The sequence below is a fragment of the Myotis nattereri genome (assembly GCF_964212035.1).
Source record: "Myotis nattereri genome assembly, chromosome: 1".
Lineage (NCBI taxonomy): Eukaryota > Metazoa > Chordata > Mammalia > Chiroptera > Vespertilionidae > Myotis > Myotis nattereri.
The window spans coordinates 47,371,760-47,389,296 of NC_138075.1; the positions used below are offsets into that span (position 1 = coordinate 47,371,760).

At 38.7% G+C, this 17,537-nt stretch overlaps 1 protein-coding gene across 1 annotated transcript in view; it reads right to left on the minus strand.

Moving 5' to 3' along the window:
- Positions 1-848: 848 nt before the first annotated feature.
- The window catches only part of TRIP4 (thyroid hormone receptor interactor 4), a 64,033-nt gene continuing 47,344 nt past the window's right edge, over positions 849-17,537 (minus strand). Inside the window, exons 12-13 of the mRNA XM_081103117.1 lie at positions 8,062-8,164; positions 849-1,147 (exon numbers count right to left, since the gene is read on the minus strand). Of these exons, the coding sequence (XP_080959243.1) occupies positions 1,080-1,147; positions 8,062-8,164 (171 nt within the window). The 3' untranslated portion in view covers positions 849-1,079. The remainder of the gene's footprint in view (positions 1,148-8,061; positions 8,165-17,537) is intronic.

The following is a 17,537-nucleotide window of genomic DNA, read 5'->3' on the forward strand; positions in this document are numbered from 1 at the left end:
CATAACGAGTGGAGGTATTTCCATGCAAATAAATGCTGAATATGAAGGACTAAAGAAAGGGGAGATTAATCTTTTTCATAACACCGGGCACTTTTTTTCTCTCCCTTGTGCTCTCTTTTTAAGTCATGCACACAACTGCTGGAGGGGATCCAACTTCCCCAGTGTGGTGGTGCTGCTTCATAAAAAGCAGAACATACGCATTTAAGACCATGAATTCCCTGATACCAGCAACTGAGATTCTGATAGCTCTTCTGAACAGCCTCAGAAGAAGGGCTTTGCTAAGTGGGGGCCAGACTGACTAGTAAAAATCTCATTTCAAACCAACCTCCTATTTTTCCAAAACACACAGCTTCCTGGGGTGTGGATGGTTTAAAGGGTTTGGTTTCAGCATCTGGGGGTATTTGGATGCAATTACTGAAGGGATTTTATTTTTCAGTTTGTTTCTAATTGCCCCATCCAAGTGATGCTTTTGCAATACCAACAAAATAAATAGGGCAGTTTCATGCTGCTTTAGCAGGTGGCTCCATCTCTTCCCAGTCTGATCTACTTATGCCTAATGTCTCAAACCAGAGAACAAAGTGGTAGCACCTATTCAGACTATCTCTTAAAAAATTTTTTTGTTTTAAAAATCTGCCAAAGAAGTTTTTTGTCCTATCACAGGTTTGTATCAAACACAGGATTTCTCAGACATCCAAATTGTCTATCAGGCTACCATCTTTGGGGGGGCAGGGGGCCTCAAAATTCAAGTGGTCCCTCCAAAATCGTTAACCTAGGTTAAGAATTTTCCCAAGGAACAATTTGTTCCTTTTTCCTCAAATACCATTCTGAGAAAAAATGTCAAAGACCTAGAATTTTTAAAATAGGTTTTTATAAATAATGTATTCAAAGATTCTGACCCACTACATAAAGAATCCCACTCCCTAAGAAAAATATACAAGTTTGATAAGAGTTTAAATTCTGAGAGTGTCAAGCTTGATTCCAAGCCTTGAGATTTCTACTGCTTCAGTTCCAAAGGACCAACGGATAACAATTTTAGTACACAAAACTCCACTAGGCTGTATAGTTCCTTTTCTCCTGGGTCAGACAGCTTTATTCTGCTTCATTAACCCCTTCTTTGCGCCTTGATGGATCTTGGAATCCAGTTTCCCTGTAAGGGAGAAAAAGAAGCCTCATTATTTATTTTTTATATTTGCAATGCAAATCATTCATGGCCTCCCAGGTCTTCTGGTTACTGTGTTCCTGTCACATTCAATTATCTTGCTTCAGGACTCTGACACTTTCAAACTTCAGAGTTGCATTCTGTAAGAATGAGGAAGCAGTAGGAACACCATATAGAGAGATACAAAAGCATGCACACAAACACAATGAGTATTCGCCTAATGAATCTAAGTTAATATTTCTAATTTTGTAGCTAGTAGAAGAGAAACACCATCTTTTCCAATCTAATACTAAACCAAGTTTTTAAAGAATAGAAAATATAATAGAGAAAGGCATTTCACACAGTGGGAAACCCATTCCTCTGACCTGTTAACTTGCTGAGCATAATGCATGAACCTCCCTCACAATGAGAAAAGCAGTTCAACTCACCCCTTTCCTGCCTCTGACTTAATAGGGGGAGTGACCTGAAACAGTAGAGTAGAATCCACATGAATGCTGTACTGACAAAGGGCCCCTATCACCAGCTAAAAAGGGCAAAGGTCATAGGCTGCATGACTCTTCTAAGTGTTAAAGTTAGAAAACAAGCAACCTTCCTGTCCCAGGTGACCTGCCTTAGGAGTGAAGAACCTGTGGTCTCTGACCTCTGACTCCTCTGATCTACCAGGACAGAGTTTGGTTCAGTGGTAGCAGCCTGAGGAGCCATCCATCTCATGAAGAGAAAGAAACTTGAGTTCCTTCCTGTCTGTCTGGCCTGAGAACAGAGTGTGCAGTTTGCTTTCTTCAAAAAAAAAAAAGTCTAATTTAAGTCCATAGTAATGCTAATGCTGGAAACAGAAACAATTAGGTTGAACATCATCTTCGGCACTAAAAAAAACCACAAAAACAAACAAACAAACAAAAACTAAAACAAGGATCCACATGTATTACAGGCCCATACCTACAACCTTTGCCCCAATATGCTGTCATTTTCATTTCTTGCAGCAATCAGGTATAAAAGAGCACTAGACTAGGAGTCAGGAGACTCAGGTTCTTGTCTATTAACTAGCTATATGATCTGGGACAAGTCATTGTTCCTCTGGATTTCAATATCCTCATTTGCCCAATTAAGAATACATGTTGTGCGGCTCAGTTGGTTAAAGCATCATCCTGATACACCAAGGTTGGGGGCTTGCTCCCCAGTCAGGGCACATACAAGAATTACCCAATGAATGCATAAATAAGTGGAACAACAAATCGATGTTTCTCTCTCTCTCTTTCTCTCTCTCAAATAATATTTTTAAAACCTTATTTAAAAAAATAAAGAACACATGTCATGACTACTGCACAAAGAGATGTGAGAAAAATAACCACAACTTAACAAGTTTCCTTGTTTTCTAAATTTCTTCCCCCCTCCTCCATCTCTCGAGGGCTATACCTGCTCCTGGAATAACATTACTTCTTTTCCAGACTTTCTCAGAAACCATCACTAAATGATAATCTAAATGCCATTCACAATAGTCACAATGCTGTTGATTTTATTTTGTTTTTTTATTTTTACAATGCTGTTGATTTTAATTTGGGCTTTAGAGCACAGAGTATTCCCAAGGATTTAGAAGTTCTTTCATCCCCTAGGCTGCCTGGTTGGAAATCTGAACACGTGCCAGCAATCTGACAAAGAGCCCTATTACAAAGCAAGTTTGGCCCTGGCTGGCATGCTCAGTGGTTAGAGTGTCGGCCTGCGCACCAGAGGGTCTTGGATTCGATTCCCAATCAAGGGCACGTATCTGGGTTGCAGGTTTGATCCCCACCCTGAGGTGGGGTGCATGTGGGAATGTGGGAGGCAACCAATCAATGTGTCTCTCTCATATCAATGTTTCTCTTTCTCCCTCTCTCCCCCCCTCTCTCTCCCCCCTCTTTCACTCTCTCTAAAAATTAAAGGGAAAAATATCCTCACTCCTTGAGTGAGGATTACAAAACAAGGCAAGTTTGCCTTTGAATCTCTAACACTACCAAATGACAGGTGCTAAATAAATGTTTTCATCAAATGAATTAAACAAAGAAGGCAGACACTACAAATTTCAAAACCTTCACATTATAGGAACTATTGAGTAACCAAGAATAGATACTAGTAAGAGTATCCATGGTAACGGTGGTGGTACCCAGAGGTACAAAGAAGCATGGTGTATTACTCAGCTTTTTAGAACAAGCCAGGACAGAATTTAGAATCCCATCTAGGACTTCAGGCTTCTAGTCCTCTTTATTGAATAAGCTGGCAGAACCAGGTCCCAGTTTCAGTCCTGAGGCTGCCTAGCTGTATAACCTGAAGGAAATCACCCAGTCACTCTTGTCCTCAATCTTTTCAATGCTAAGAAACTAGACTACATAGTACTGACGGCTCTTTCCAGCCCTATGATGTTGTGTCCTAAAAATGAAATGTAAATTGGAATGATTTGTTTCTGAGGCAATATGAAAAACAAAACAAAACACATAAAACCTAGAAAAGAGCTGGAAACCTCGAAGCAAAAAGATGTGAGCAAAATACAATTCCTATAAACCTGTTTACTCAACTAAAAATGAAAGGGGGAAAAATTCCTACCAACTTACAAAGTTGTTGAAAGGATTACAGCTAACATTAAGTGCTTTCTATATACCAAGCGCTGTGCTAAGTATTTTACATACATTAAGTCATTTAATCAAATAACTAATTGAAATCATATATGTTAAAGTGCCTCATAAACTCAAAGTTCTCTGAAAAAGTAGTTGAGGCTTGGGAGCTGTATTTCTTAGATATGGTCTGTTTTAATTTACCACATAACTCTAGGCAAGTGTTTTCACAATATTCATTTCAGATTTCTCATATTAAAAAAAGAGACATTACCTTCTTCACACTCTCAAAGCTTTACTGTATAAGAACTTTCCCAAGTATAATTTTTAGAAAACTGCAATCTGGTTATGACAACCTTCAAGTAAAACCAGCTCAGGTAAGATCAACCCATCAGAGCAAAGCACTCAGTGGTAGGCAGACTAATCTCTGACTTCAATTATGATGTCATAAAATAGAAAACTAATAGGAGGAAGGAGATATAGAGGAATAAGGACTTCCAAGGCATTTCCAGGGATTCAGAAGTTCTTTACATCCCCTAGGCTGCCTTAAAAACAAAACAAAACTGTACATGTGCCAGCCAACTGTGAGCTCCTTACAAATAAGGACTTCTTTGCATTCCCTAGCATCTACCACAGTGACTGCCAATAGTAACAATTCTTGGGGTCAGCTGTGGGCAATGAGGGCAAAGGACTAGGGCTTCTTGCATGAAGAAGCAGTCACATGGCTGCCCTTGGATTGCATGGACTCTGAACTTTGAGTTCTAGTTCAGCCTGGACTTGGGATCTGGACAGTTAACTAATGTAACACATAGTATACATTCTCTTAAAAGCAGAGTGATAATGCTTAGTTTCTGTATTTCCCCAATACTTTCACATTTAGTACCTACAGCATTTCAATATTAAACCACATCCTCAATCATGGTGCCTACGAGAAAATCAAATGCATGTGCAACAGATGGGCTAGAAGTTGAAAGGGAAAAATTATTTGCCATCCATTGATATAACTCTCATAGGGATTTTCACATACTTTGCATAAGATATAAGGCAGTATTTGCATGAGTTTATAGAACATGTAGTTTATTTAAAGTAAAAAGATTCCTCTATCTCTCTGAACATTCAACCTATATATTCTACTATACTAAACATTTTTGCATTTCCTAATTTGAGCACAGCCAAACGATAACATATTGCACATTGCTCTTTTCTAAATTATTTCAATTTCAAGAAACACAATTATCCCCAGGTCAAGCAAGCTCAAGTTTACATGTCCAAAAACGTAAATCAAAATGTATACCTTTCAATGAAGGCATATATACATATATATACATGACACAACATGTAAGTGGGTTGTATTCTAAAAGTTTATTTCCAAGTCAGAAGTTTAGAACTTGGAATATATTTCTCATATAACTATCTATAAAAGGTGGTTATGCTCTAGCCAGTTTGGCTCAGTGGATAGAGCGTCGGTCTGCGGACTGAAAAGTCCCAGGTTCAATTCCGGTCAAGGGCACATGCACAGGTTGCGGACTTGATCCCCAGTAGGGGGCCTGCAGGAGGCAGCCGATCAATGATTCTCACTCATCATTGATGTTTCTCTCCCTCTCTCCCTCTCCCTTCCTCTCTGAAATCAATAAAAATATATTTAAAAAAAAAAAAAGGTTCCTAAGCCATCCCACAAAAAAATTTTTTTTTTAATTTAAACTATAGTTATGGCAGTCAATGAAGTAGAGTACTAACTATATTATTAATATTATGGAACTTAACCACTACAACTAACAATATATCTAGAATAAACTATGAAGCATTCCAAATTAAAAGCCAACTATATATTTTTCCCTGTGGCAGTGGGACTAAAGACTCTCCCAGCTGTAAACTACTGAAAGTGGCCTCTACGACCTAAGGCAAGGAAGTTCTGGCAGAGTGTAAAGTTTTTAGAGATGGTAAAATTGAATGAAAGATAAAGGAATGGGGAATTACAGAGAACAGAAACTTTATACCTGACTAAATCCTCACTCTGGTTTCCTCTCAATTGAATTTATTTTTCTGAGACACACAGGGATTGGTGAGCCTATTCTTTCCTTTAAAAAAAAAAAAAAAACACCAATTTTCACTACCTATTGTTTCTGACCAATGTTTTTTCACCTTGACTGGTCTACCATGAAAGAAGCTGTAGGCCAGGGGTGGGCAAACTTTTAGACTCGAGGGCCACAATGGGTTCTTAAACTGGACCGGAGGGCCGGAACAAAAGCATGGATGGAGTGTTTGTGTGAACTAATATAAATTCAAAGTAAACATCATTATATAAAAGGGTACGGTCTTTTTTGGTTTTTTTAGTTTTATTCATTTCAAACGGGCCGGATTTGGCCCGTGGGCCGTAGTTTGCCCACGGCTGCTGTAGGCTCATAATTTCTATGTAGCTCTGTTGTCCCTGAAACAAGTATACATCCCATTTTGGCTTTTAAAAGCTTTTAACTAACAGAAACAATGGGGAAAGACAGGAGGTTATTAAAGCTTGCTCCCTAAGATCATCACTCCTTACCCCTATTAAACCTTATGGAAAAAAATGACGGCCATATATATGCTGAAGGTGGGGTAGAGATAGTACTGAAGTAAAACATTTCAGAGAAGTATCTAAACTCTGTGTACAGAGAACATTTTCTCACGGGAGCTTAAACAGTAGATAAAAACCAAGATAGAGGAGGCAGCTAAGAAAAGGTAACTAAGGTAAAGATCAAGGTAGCAGTGGGTTTGACAGAGGAGACATACCACATTTCCTCTTACCACCAGAGTAAGGTGAGAATGGAACAGAGAAGAAGAGGGTAGAATGCCACAACCAAAAAGGAGAGGAAAAGAAAGATTTAAATCCTACATAGTGTAGAAGAAGGGAAAAGAATTTCCAGGGCTACTTGGCTACCCATTGGGGTAAAGTCTGAAGTAAATAATTTGTATAAGTTAAGGGCAACTTATGTTCATATTTTCTGATTTGTAGGAAACTCAGGAACATATGTGTCATTTAAATCATGAGAGTTGCCTGAATTTTGTAGTGAATATACATTAATTTAAGTTCATACTCAAAGCATTTCATTTTGTGATTGAAAGCAGTATTACTCAGTGTACTCAGTCGATCAAAGCCATAGGTACATTGGGGAGAAGGCCTAGGATTCTGTCTTAACAGCTCTATAGGTGATTTTTATTTATATTACTAGAGGCCCAATGCATGAATTCATGCACGGGTGGGGTCCGGCTGGTCCACCCAGAAAGGGCCAATCAGGCCAATGGCCGGGTGGAGGGGATGCGGGAGATGGTGGGCTGGCCCTGCCCCCTGGTCCAACTCTGGTTGAACTTCCGGTTGAGGGGGCAATTTGCATATTACCCTTTTAATATATAGGATAGTTTGAGAAGTACTTCTCCACAGAAAAGAATTATAAAGTGGCTAATTGATCTTCAAGATAATGGGTGAGATAGAGTTGTGCACAGCTGAAGACAATGCATGCCCCAGAATCATCCAGTTCACACAGTGGGAAAGCAATGTCACAGAGGCATAAAAATAGTAACTGATATGAGCAAATGAGAGAATAGTTGATGTTGTTTTTTAAAGAAAGTTAGACGAAGAGGATACCACTATATGTTTCCTTAGATTGCTTTGAAACAAAAGAGGCTGCTGTAGGACCAGACAGAGAAAGAGAAGATGGAAGATGAAGAAAAGTTGAGTGTTCAAAGAGGAGTCAACAAGCACTTCCTAAGAGGTGAATATAGAGAGGGTACTATAATCACACATACATAAAAGCAAAAGTTACAGAAAAAGAAATCATCAAGATGTTTCAAAAAGATGAAAAACAAGAGGCTTAGGGCAAAGCTCTAGAAACCAGTGATCAAGGGAATTGGGGGAGGGTGAGACGGAATAGTGGGGAAGTAATGCCTCCAAAATAGACAATCAAGAACAGACACTTAAAAAGTTGTCTTATTCTTGGATTAAATACTAATGAACAATGGATAAATGACAATGTTGCCACTAAGCAGTATAGCAGAACAAAGCACACTCTTTTGGCTGACAAATAGGATTTAAATGTATTGGGGTCCTAAACTGAAGTTTACAATGATTCATTAGCATGCCAATAATTGTGGACCAATCAGGATACACTTTAGAAAAGGTATTCTATAGTTAACCTAACATTAAAGTTATCAATAAATATAAATGTATTAATCCTCCAACACTTGAGATGCTATAGAAGAGGGTAAAAAGAGAAAATTTTTAAAAAGTTAAACAAGTGAGGTGCAAGATAAAAAAAGAAAATTAGATCATCAAAGCTTGTGACTTACAGATTTTTGGATTTCCTTTAATGGGAAACTTCACAATCATTTCCTGGGGATTTGTGCAGATGAAAACAAATGGAGAATCAGATTCTTGACTCATGTCTGGATACTGTGAAATATAAAAATAAAAAGTTCAGTCTAGTTGGGACAAATTTTGAATTTCCAGAAGATCAAAGGATGTCCCAGATTTCACCTCAACATGCTGATGACAGTACTCTTCATTTCATACTCATGTAAAGAGGATTATGCTCAACAAACAAGAACAAACCTTCACCTTTTCTCAGGCCTTAGCACAGTATTCTTATGTAGTCTATTGTCTACCATTTCTTTAAAAAAAAAAAGAATGCCTGAGATCTTCCCAGAATAAGACTGCCTGTTCTTTAATATAAGCGACTATGAAGTGGGAGATTCAGAGGTCTCCTTCAGGAACATTGGGCACCCCTTACATTCAACTCAAGTGAAACACTGGAATATTTAAGAAAAAACAGAACAGCCGAAACCGGTTTGGCTCAGTGGATAGAGCGTCGGCCTGCAGACTGAAGGGTCCCGGGTTCGATTCCGGTCAAGGGCATGTACCTGGGTTGCGGGCATATCCCCAGTGGGGGAAGTGCAGGAGGCAGCTGATCGATGTTTCTCTCTCATCGATGTTTCTAACTCTCTATCTCTCTCCCTTCCTCTCTGTAAAAAATCAATAAAATATATTAAAAAAAAGAAAAAACAGAACATTTGTAAGAATTCTGCTAAAAACAGTCAAAAGAGCCCTTCTCTCACTAAAGGGAAGAAAGATGATTCACTCTGAAAGGTATGAACATGCAAAAGCTGTTTTGCTGGATGCATTCCAGACTTACTTAGGGTGGAAAGGTAACTGATAGAGCAATTCTGAAAATTATTTAGAAGCCTCCTTTGGATCTCTTAACACAAAATAAATCTATGTGAATACTTTGGACTTTTATGCCTTCTGCAAAGACAGACACAACACCTAGAGTAAGATTATGCCGACCACACAATCACAATTTAAAGAACAATTGGGGATTGGCATAAAGTGCTCTCCAGCAATGCCCAACTGATCTGTTGTTTCATTATTTCCTATCTTGGATGTCTCGTGTTTGTTGGACAAATATGATTCATAGGTTGAATGCGACTATGAGTCAGACTTCATTACCAGAGGAGCCTTTCTCCTACTAATTACCATCAAAAGTATGAAATTATTTTCCACTCTTTTTCACCTGCCAAGATGTGTCCTCTAAAGATCTAAGGCTGTAAGTAGAAATGGAGGATTCAGTAAGAAAATTCAAATTCTCTACAGCAAGTGAAGTATGAACAGTTAAACTTCTTTACTGGCCACTCTGTGTTAGGTGGTAAGTAATGCTGTGGAAAAAACAAAGAATTTAAGCAGCCTTTGGTCCTATCCACATACCATGGCTTTCTGTGTGGGACAGGTATGGCAAGTACCTTTTTTTTTAATCCTCACCCCAGCATAAATTTTTCCCATTGATTTCCAGAGAGAGTGGGAGGGAGAGAGGCAGGGAAGAGAGAGAGGGGCACATTGACTAGTTGCCTCCTGCACATGCCCCTACCAGGGCTGGGGGGCTTGCAACTGAGGTACATGCCCTTGACTGGGAATCGAACTCGTGACCCTTCAGTCTGGGGGCCAACATTCTAACCATTGACCAAAATTGGCCAAGGCAATATGGCATGTACTTTGATAACACAAAGCTTAATACCAAGTATCAGCTACAATTATATCACAGCCAAGGTCAAAATGTTCATGGTAGAAAAGAAAGACTAAAGATGGGAGGGTAAACTCCTCTTTCTTTACCTCTTGGAGCTTTAGAATTCAAAGAAAAGTAGGGTCCAGCTGTTACCTTTGAGGTGCTTGGGCACAAATAAAACCAGAAGCTGCTATCAAGATCTTTAAACCTAATTCTACAGAGGCCAAAGCAACAGTAGTCACAATTGACATCGCTTCATGTTTTTTGCTTTCTCTTCTGTTTTAACAGAGTATCAAGGTAGAGGACAATGCTGCCAGTACTTCACAGCTCTGCTTTTCCAAAATTGCAAGCCATTTCAGCCATTCTCTCCTTTTTTATCTGCATCCATAAATGTTCTCTTGACTTTATTAACCTCATTAACAAACATACTTGTGGCCCTAGCAGGTTTGACTCAGTGGTTAGAGCATCGGCCTACAGACTGAAGGGTCCTGGGCTCAATTCCAGTCAAGGGCACATACTGCTGTTGCAGGGTCGATCCCCAGCCCTGTACAGGCACATGTAGGAGGCAACTAATCGATGTGTCTCTCTCACATCGATGTTTCTCTGTCTTTCTCCCTAAAAATCAATGGAAAAAATACCATCAGGTGAGGATTAACAAAAACAAGCTTTCTGTAATGTGTGCCATAAAACAAAAACTTTCCAGATCCCACATTCTCCTCCAGCTCTTACCCCATTTCTCAGATTCCCTTTAATAAAATTCATTTAAAGACTATCTATACTCCCTGCCTCAAATTTCTCTCCTATTTTTCCTGAATTCACTATAATAACAGGCTTTCAACTCCCATCGGTCCACCCAAACTATTCTTGTAAAGGTCATTGTTCATTTCCAAACTAAATCAAATGACCAGTTTCTCAGTATTTATTTTAATTGATCTGTAGAACCTGACAAAGTTCTTCTCCCCCTCATTCTTGAACACATTCCTCAGTTGGCTTCCAGAATACCATTCTCTTCCTGGTTTTGCTGCTTTACTGACTGCCTCTCATCTCCCCATTCTTTAAATGTTGGTATGCTTCAGGGGTCAGGTCTCAGACCTCTTCTTTCCTGGGCCTCTAACTATGAGAGGTGATGGATGGTAACTAAACGTATTGTGGTAACCATTTTTTAATATAACAAGTCATTGTGTTGTACACCTTAAACTAATACAATGTTAGATGTCAATCAAATCTCAATAAAACTGGGGGAAAAATAAGGTCCTTAAAATGCATATCAAAATGAGGTATCACTTCTTGCTCACGAGGATGGCTATTATAAAACAAAACAAAAACAAAAAACATGGACAATAACAAGCATTATTAAGAATAAAAATTGAAACCCTCATGCATTGTTGGTATGGACGTAAAATGGTACAACCACTGTGGAAAAACAGTTTGGAGTTCTTCAAAAAGCTAAACACAGAATTACCATATAATTCAGCAATTCCACTTCCTGGTATATACCCAAAAGAACTGAAAGGGACACAAACACATAAATGTTCACAGCAGCATTATTCACAATAGCCACTAGTTTCCACAATTCATCAGTAGGTAAATGAATAAACAAAACGTGGTATTTACATAGAATGAATATTATTCAGCCTTAAAAAGAAATGAGCCCCACCAGTGTGGCTCAATAGTTGAGCATTGACCTATGAACCAGGAGGTCACAGTTCAATCAGGGCACATGCCCAGGTTGTGGGCTTGACCCCCAGTGGAATGGGGAGGAGGGGATGTGCAGAAGGCAGTTGATTGATTATTCTCTCTCATCATTGATGTTTCTATCTCTCTCTCCCTTCCTCTCTGAAATCAATAAAAAAAAATGTTTTTTAAAAAGAAATGAAATTCTGATACAAAATGGATAAATCTTAAAAATTCATGCTAAGTAAAATAAACCAGACACAAAGGGCAAATATTGTATGATTCTACTTATATGTGGTACTTAGAATAGGCAAATTCATAGAAATACAAGGTAAAATAGAGGTTACCAGGGGCTGGGGGGGGATAGAGAAAGAAGGAATTATTGTTTTTTTCCCTTCAATAACTTTTTGCTTTTTAATCCTCACCTGAGGATATGTTTTTATTGATTTTTAGAGAGAGATGAAGGGGATGTGAAAGAGAAACATCAATCAGTTGCCTCCCATATATACCTAACTGGGAAGTGAATGTGCAACCCAGGTATGTGACCTCGCGGGGAATCGAGCCTGCAACTTTTTGTTGTATAGATGACACTCCAACCAACTGACCCACTTGGCTGGGCTACTTATTTAAATTTTTTAATTTGTCCTCCCCTTAATAGGATGAAAGCTCCATGAAGGCAGAGATTTTTGTCAAAATTTACTTCTCAGTACCAATCATGCCTGGCATATACTAAGGAAATCAATAAATACTTATTGAATGAAAGAATAAGGAATCTACCAACTTGTGCATTAAGGTTAACTTAATAATACTGAATATGCATAGGCTGGGAACTAGACACTCCTAGGATTTTAACTCTGGGTAAAAGCAGGTGCTATTCTGTAATCTGTTATCCCTCAAGCTAAATTAAAACTTTCGTGTCTTGGCAAGTATCCAATAAGGCCCTAAGTTTAATAAAAAGTACCCTGATATATAAAAAGACACAGTAAGCAAATGTCAAATAAAGGGGAAAAGGTTGGATAAATGATATTATAGAACAAGAAGTTCCTTGGACCCATTCATGCCTCACAGTAAAGCTAAATATTAAAATCAACTTTCCCTTGTGAACCAATGTCACCCCAATAAATTCAATAAAATAAAAATCAACTGAATTTAAATCCAAGTTTCATGTGAATATCCCTTTTCCCAAGCTCTATCACTGAACTTTAAGAGGCTTATAAGAAACAGAGCTGAAGAACAAAGCAGCCTACAAGGAATAAAGAAAGGCAGGCCTGTGCATTGGGAAAAGAGATTATTTTTCACGGCAAAATGCATTATAGCAAAGTCAGCTTGGCAGAGCCTCAGTACCTCCAAAAACATACAATCTCTGCAACTGCAGCCTGGGCATTAGGGGCCACATTATACACTAACAAGTCAGAGACAAGAAAGGAATTTCTGGTCTGAGAGGCAAAGACTAAAACACAGCTGACTCAGAGAAAGAGTAAATTAAGAGAGGAGGATTCATATTTGTGAAGAATGTGGATAAACTGATGTCATATCCAATTTAGAGAAAATGCTAGATTTCAATCATTTGTTCCTTTCTGTCCACTAACCTGCCTGAGTATTGTTGCAGACCTTCATCATGCCTGGACAGACCTGGACAATTATTTCCTTATATTTAGGCTTGCCCCATCCAGTCCATCTTTCCTACTGCTGCCAGGATAATCTTTCTAAAATACACATCTCATTACATCACTTATATAGTTGCCTTTAGAATACAATTCAAATTCCTTCACAAAGCATTTAAGGCTTTTCATACTAGTATATCAATCATTGCTAGCCTCTCAATATATTGTTACAACTTTTATTGAGTACCTACTATGTGCCAGGCTATATACTAGGACACTGGAGATAAAAAGATGAATATGACATAGATGGTGACCAACTACATGTGAACATTTTATTTTTGTAATTATAAAAAAAATTACCATCCTGCCAAGGAGGAAATGGGCTGAAGTCAGGGAAGACTCTACTGAAAGAATGACATCTAAGCTGTTTAAAAGATTAAATAGGAACTCTCCTGGCGGACAAGAGCATAGACACATGATATAGCATGGTATATGGAGGAAGACATAAATTCTGCCTTCTTCAGGACTGACCATTTTTAGAAGCTTCTTTAACCTACCCTACCCTACCTCCAGCTGACTTAGGGTTTGGTCTCCTCTTTTGTGTATTTCTTTGTTCATATGATAATTATTATGGTTGGAGGTTTTTTGTTTCAGTCTCTTCTAGTAGACTTAAGGATCTAGAGGGAATAAAATATCTTGCTAAGCCCTGGCAGGTATGGCACAGTTGGTTGAGCATCGTCCCAGGCACCAAAAGGTTGCCAGTTCAATTCCTGGTCAAGGTACTTATTCAGGATGGGGGTTTGATCCCTGGTCCAGGCGCCTATGGGAGGCAATCGATTGATGTTTCTCTCTAACATCAATGTTTTACTCTTTCTCTCCCTTCCTCTCTCTCTAAAGTCACTAAAAAAATATTTTTAACCTGGTTAAAACTCTGGATCCTCAGTCTTTAGCACAGTGCCTGGTACATGGCACATGGTCAATAAATACTTCATGAATGTATGATTGTATAATATTCTGAGCAATAAAATTTTAAAATAGGAGACGATTTGCCACCTGGTTCATACAGTGGACTGGATGACAAATCAAGAAGCTTTGAACAGATTGCAGTAAGATAGCAAGACGACAGCAGATTCCTTCTACATCAAGCAGACCACATTCTCTCTAAGCCTGGATTTACTTACAGGTAAAATGAAAGTGGCACATAAGGTGTTTGATTCTCCCTATATAAAACCTTTTGCATCTGCCCCCACACCCTATTGCCTAATTTCGCTGGTATTATCCTAGAACAGATTTTTTAAAAAATCTCTACCTTGGATGACAAATACCTTCCACATTGCTGCCGGATTGATTTTCCTCAAGCAAAGCTCTGATCACCTTCAAAACACCTTTTCCCATCCCACAACTGACTACAGAAAAAAGCCTTCCCCCTGTAGCCTGTCATTCAAAGGTATCTATCTCTGACCAAAACATACCTTTCCATTTTTGTTTGCTGCTTCTTCCCCTTCACTCATACTCTTCCCTCAACAAACTGGTTTGCCATTACTCTCCATACAGGCCCACAACTGCCGACCTCACCTTACTCCCTCTCCTTGGCATGTGCTTTCTACCATCTGAGTAGGAAGACTTGAATAGCAACCCCAATTCTACCAATTACTAACAGTACACAAGTTAGTATTTTAACTCCCTTAGTCTTAAGTTCTCTCATTTCTAAAAGAGGGGTAATGATACCTTGGAGTTGTTGTGAGGGTTAGAAAATAACATATATAATAGGCCTGGCACATAATCAATTATCAAAAAGTAATAGATCTTATTATTACTACCCTTCAAGGTTATAGTTCAAATGCCATCTTTTTCTTAAAGTCTTTTGTGATCCCACCCAGCTGGAAGCAACCTTTTCCTCCTTTAAGTTCCTCAGAGGCAGCCTTTAGTTCTCACATATATATCTTATTTACCTAGTGATCTTTCAAACATTCTAGGGTCAAAAACTTTGGCTCATTCAATTTTTTGTTTCACTTAGTGTCTAAAACCATGACTGATTTGTAACATATACTCAAGTATTTATCGATGAATGAAAGTTAAGAAAATCTTAAGAATTATATGCTCATTTTCAGATGAAAAGCTAAACATTAAAAAATGTATAAATGAATATAAAAGTATTAATATTCCCTTCCTCTCTTCAGGATAAATACAACAGAAAACATAATGCTTCCTAGATTATTAAAAAATGTACATGCTTGTCCTCAATTCATTAAGTGAACACTTGCTACCCAGGTTGCAAAAAATTCGAGTCTGTTCTTGTCAGAAATTCTAGCAAATGTTCTGGTTGTCATCAGATTCCAAAAATACGTTACCTATCTCACTCAAATGAGCTGTGATTTTAAAGAACTGCCAAGGGTTAGGCTAATTGTGGCAGATATTCAACACCCCTCTTTATGGGTTCTTAGATACAGCCCTCAAGATTCCTTAGGAACATACATTTTAGGTCTATAAATTGGTAGGTTTTCTCAGTACAACATATATATGTTCTTATTGATTTTAGAGAGAGAAGAAGGGGAGAAAGAGAGAAATATCAATTGGCTGCCTCCTGCACACCGCCTACTGAGGATCAAGCCAGCAACCCAAGCATGTGCCCTGACCAGGAATCAAACCTGTGACCTTTAGGTGCATGGGACCAAACTGAGCCACACTGCCAGGGCCCTTTTCACATATTTTAAAAGAGAATTTGGGGACTCTATTATTTAAGGTCAATGCCTGATTTAAATATTGACTATTAATTACTTCCTTCATTTTTTAACTTCTAACCTCTCAGACTTATAATCGCTGGTGATAGTAGCCAATGATTTCCACATATTAAGTGGTATTTGCAATCTTCCTGATCTGTATCACTTGGATGCTTTTTAAAAAATGTTTTTATTAATTTTTAGAGAGAGGAAGGAGAGGGTGAGAGAGAAATATTGATGAGGGAGAAATATCAACATCGATCGATTCCCTACTGGGGAATCAGCCTGCAAGTGGGCCATGTGCCCTGACTGGGAATCGAAACCAGTGACCTCTTGGTGCATGGGTAGACGCTCAACCATTGAGCCACACCAGCCAGGCTGGATATTCTTATAGCAGTCAGCAGCAGAACTGCTTCATCGTAATTCCTTGAGCCCTGGCCGGTTTGGCTTGGTGGTTGGAATGTTAGCCTGGGAACCTAAAGGTCACCAGTTCGATTCCAGATCAAGGGCAGGTACCCGGGTTGCAGGTTTCATCAGGGGGCGAGTGCGGGAGGCAATCAATGGATGTCTCTCTCACATCAATGTTTCTCTTTCTCTCTCCCTTCCTCCCTTCCACTCTCTCTAAAAATCAATGGGAAAAGATATCCTTGGGTGAAGATTAAAAAAAAAGATAGGGTCTCGGTTACTATAAAAACCATAAGATCAAATGGAATAAAGGGTCAGTAAACTGACAAGGAGAGAAATGGATTCAGTACAGAAGAAATTGAATAATCAATTACCTTGGAGATTTCAGACAAATCTGATTTTCTATTGAAGGCAGAGATATAAATAGCACAAACATAACACAGACACATAGAAACAAAAGCCACCAGCTCAACTTTTTGTCTGAAAACTTGTTAGGTCTAGAGAACTGTTCAAACCACAGCTGCTAATGGTTATGGATTTGGCAATCAAAATGTCTTTGTTTTAAAAAAAAATTTTAACTGCCTTACTATTGAGGTTACAAACCACAGCCTTGATGCATTGTTGCAGTTAACATCCTCCCTGCTGTTTTTGAGAGCTTACATCTGCTGCTGGCAGATAAAACGCTGGCAAACGCATGGGCTCCTTCCAGGGGAATACAAAAGTTTTAACTAGATGGCTCTCATCTACCTCAGTCTCCTGAGTTGAGCCTTCAGTGCTTTCTGTAGCACTCCTACCTTGTCTAGGTTGATCCCCTGCTACTACTTAAGAGGGTGGAAGGTCTAGTGGGGTTTTTTTTCTGGTACAAATCAGCCATGCCAACCATACTATTCTTAGAAGATAAAAGGAAGACGAATTCTTAGCTCAGGGGAAAGCACTTTTAGCACATATTTTAAAGCCACTTCTAGTGTAGTGCACTTGACTTTTAACAACCACTAATAAAACATTTACTGTGGGTTTTTTGTGTTGTTTTTTTTTTAAACTAAATGATCACACTATGCTGAAAATAGTGAGGGCTTAGTATATTTTAACTAATCAAAGAAAGGCCAAGAACTCGAGGTCAGGAAGTAAGTTACTGAGTTTCTCTGGGGAAGAGAAAAGTTATGAACAAGATGGAGAAGTAAAATGTGGGCTAAGTCACATAGGAGATTGGTTTCAGTTGAAATAAAATTAGTATATCCACACGGGTTTTCAAAGAAAATGCAATTTAGCTGAGTGATGAGAAATGAGTGCGGAAATGCAGAAAGAAGACTTAAGTCAGGAAAGTGTCTTCTGGATGATTCTCCCTCAGTGAGTTAATCTATGAGGAT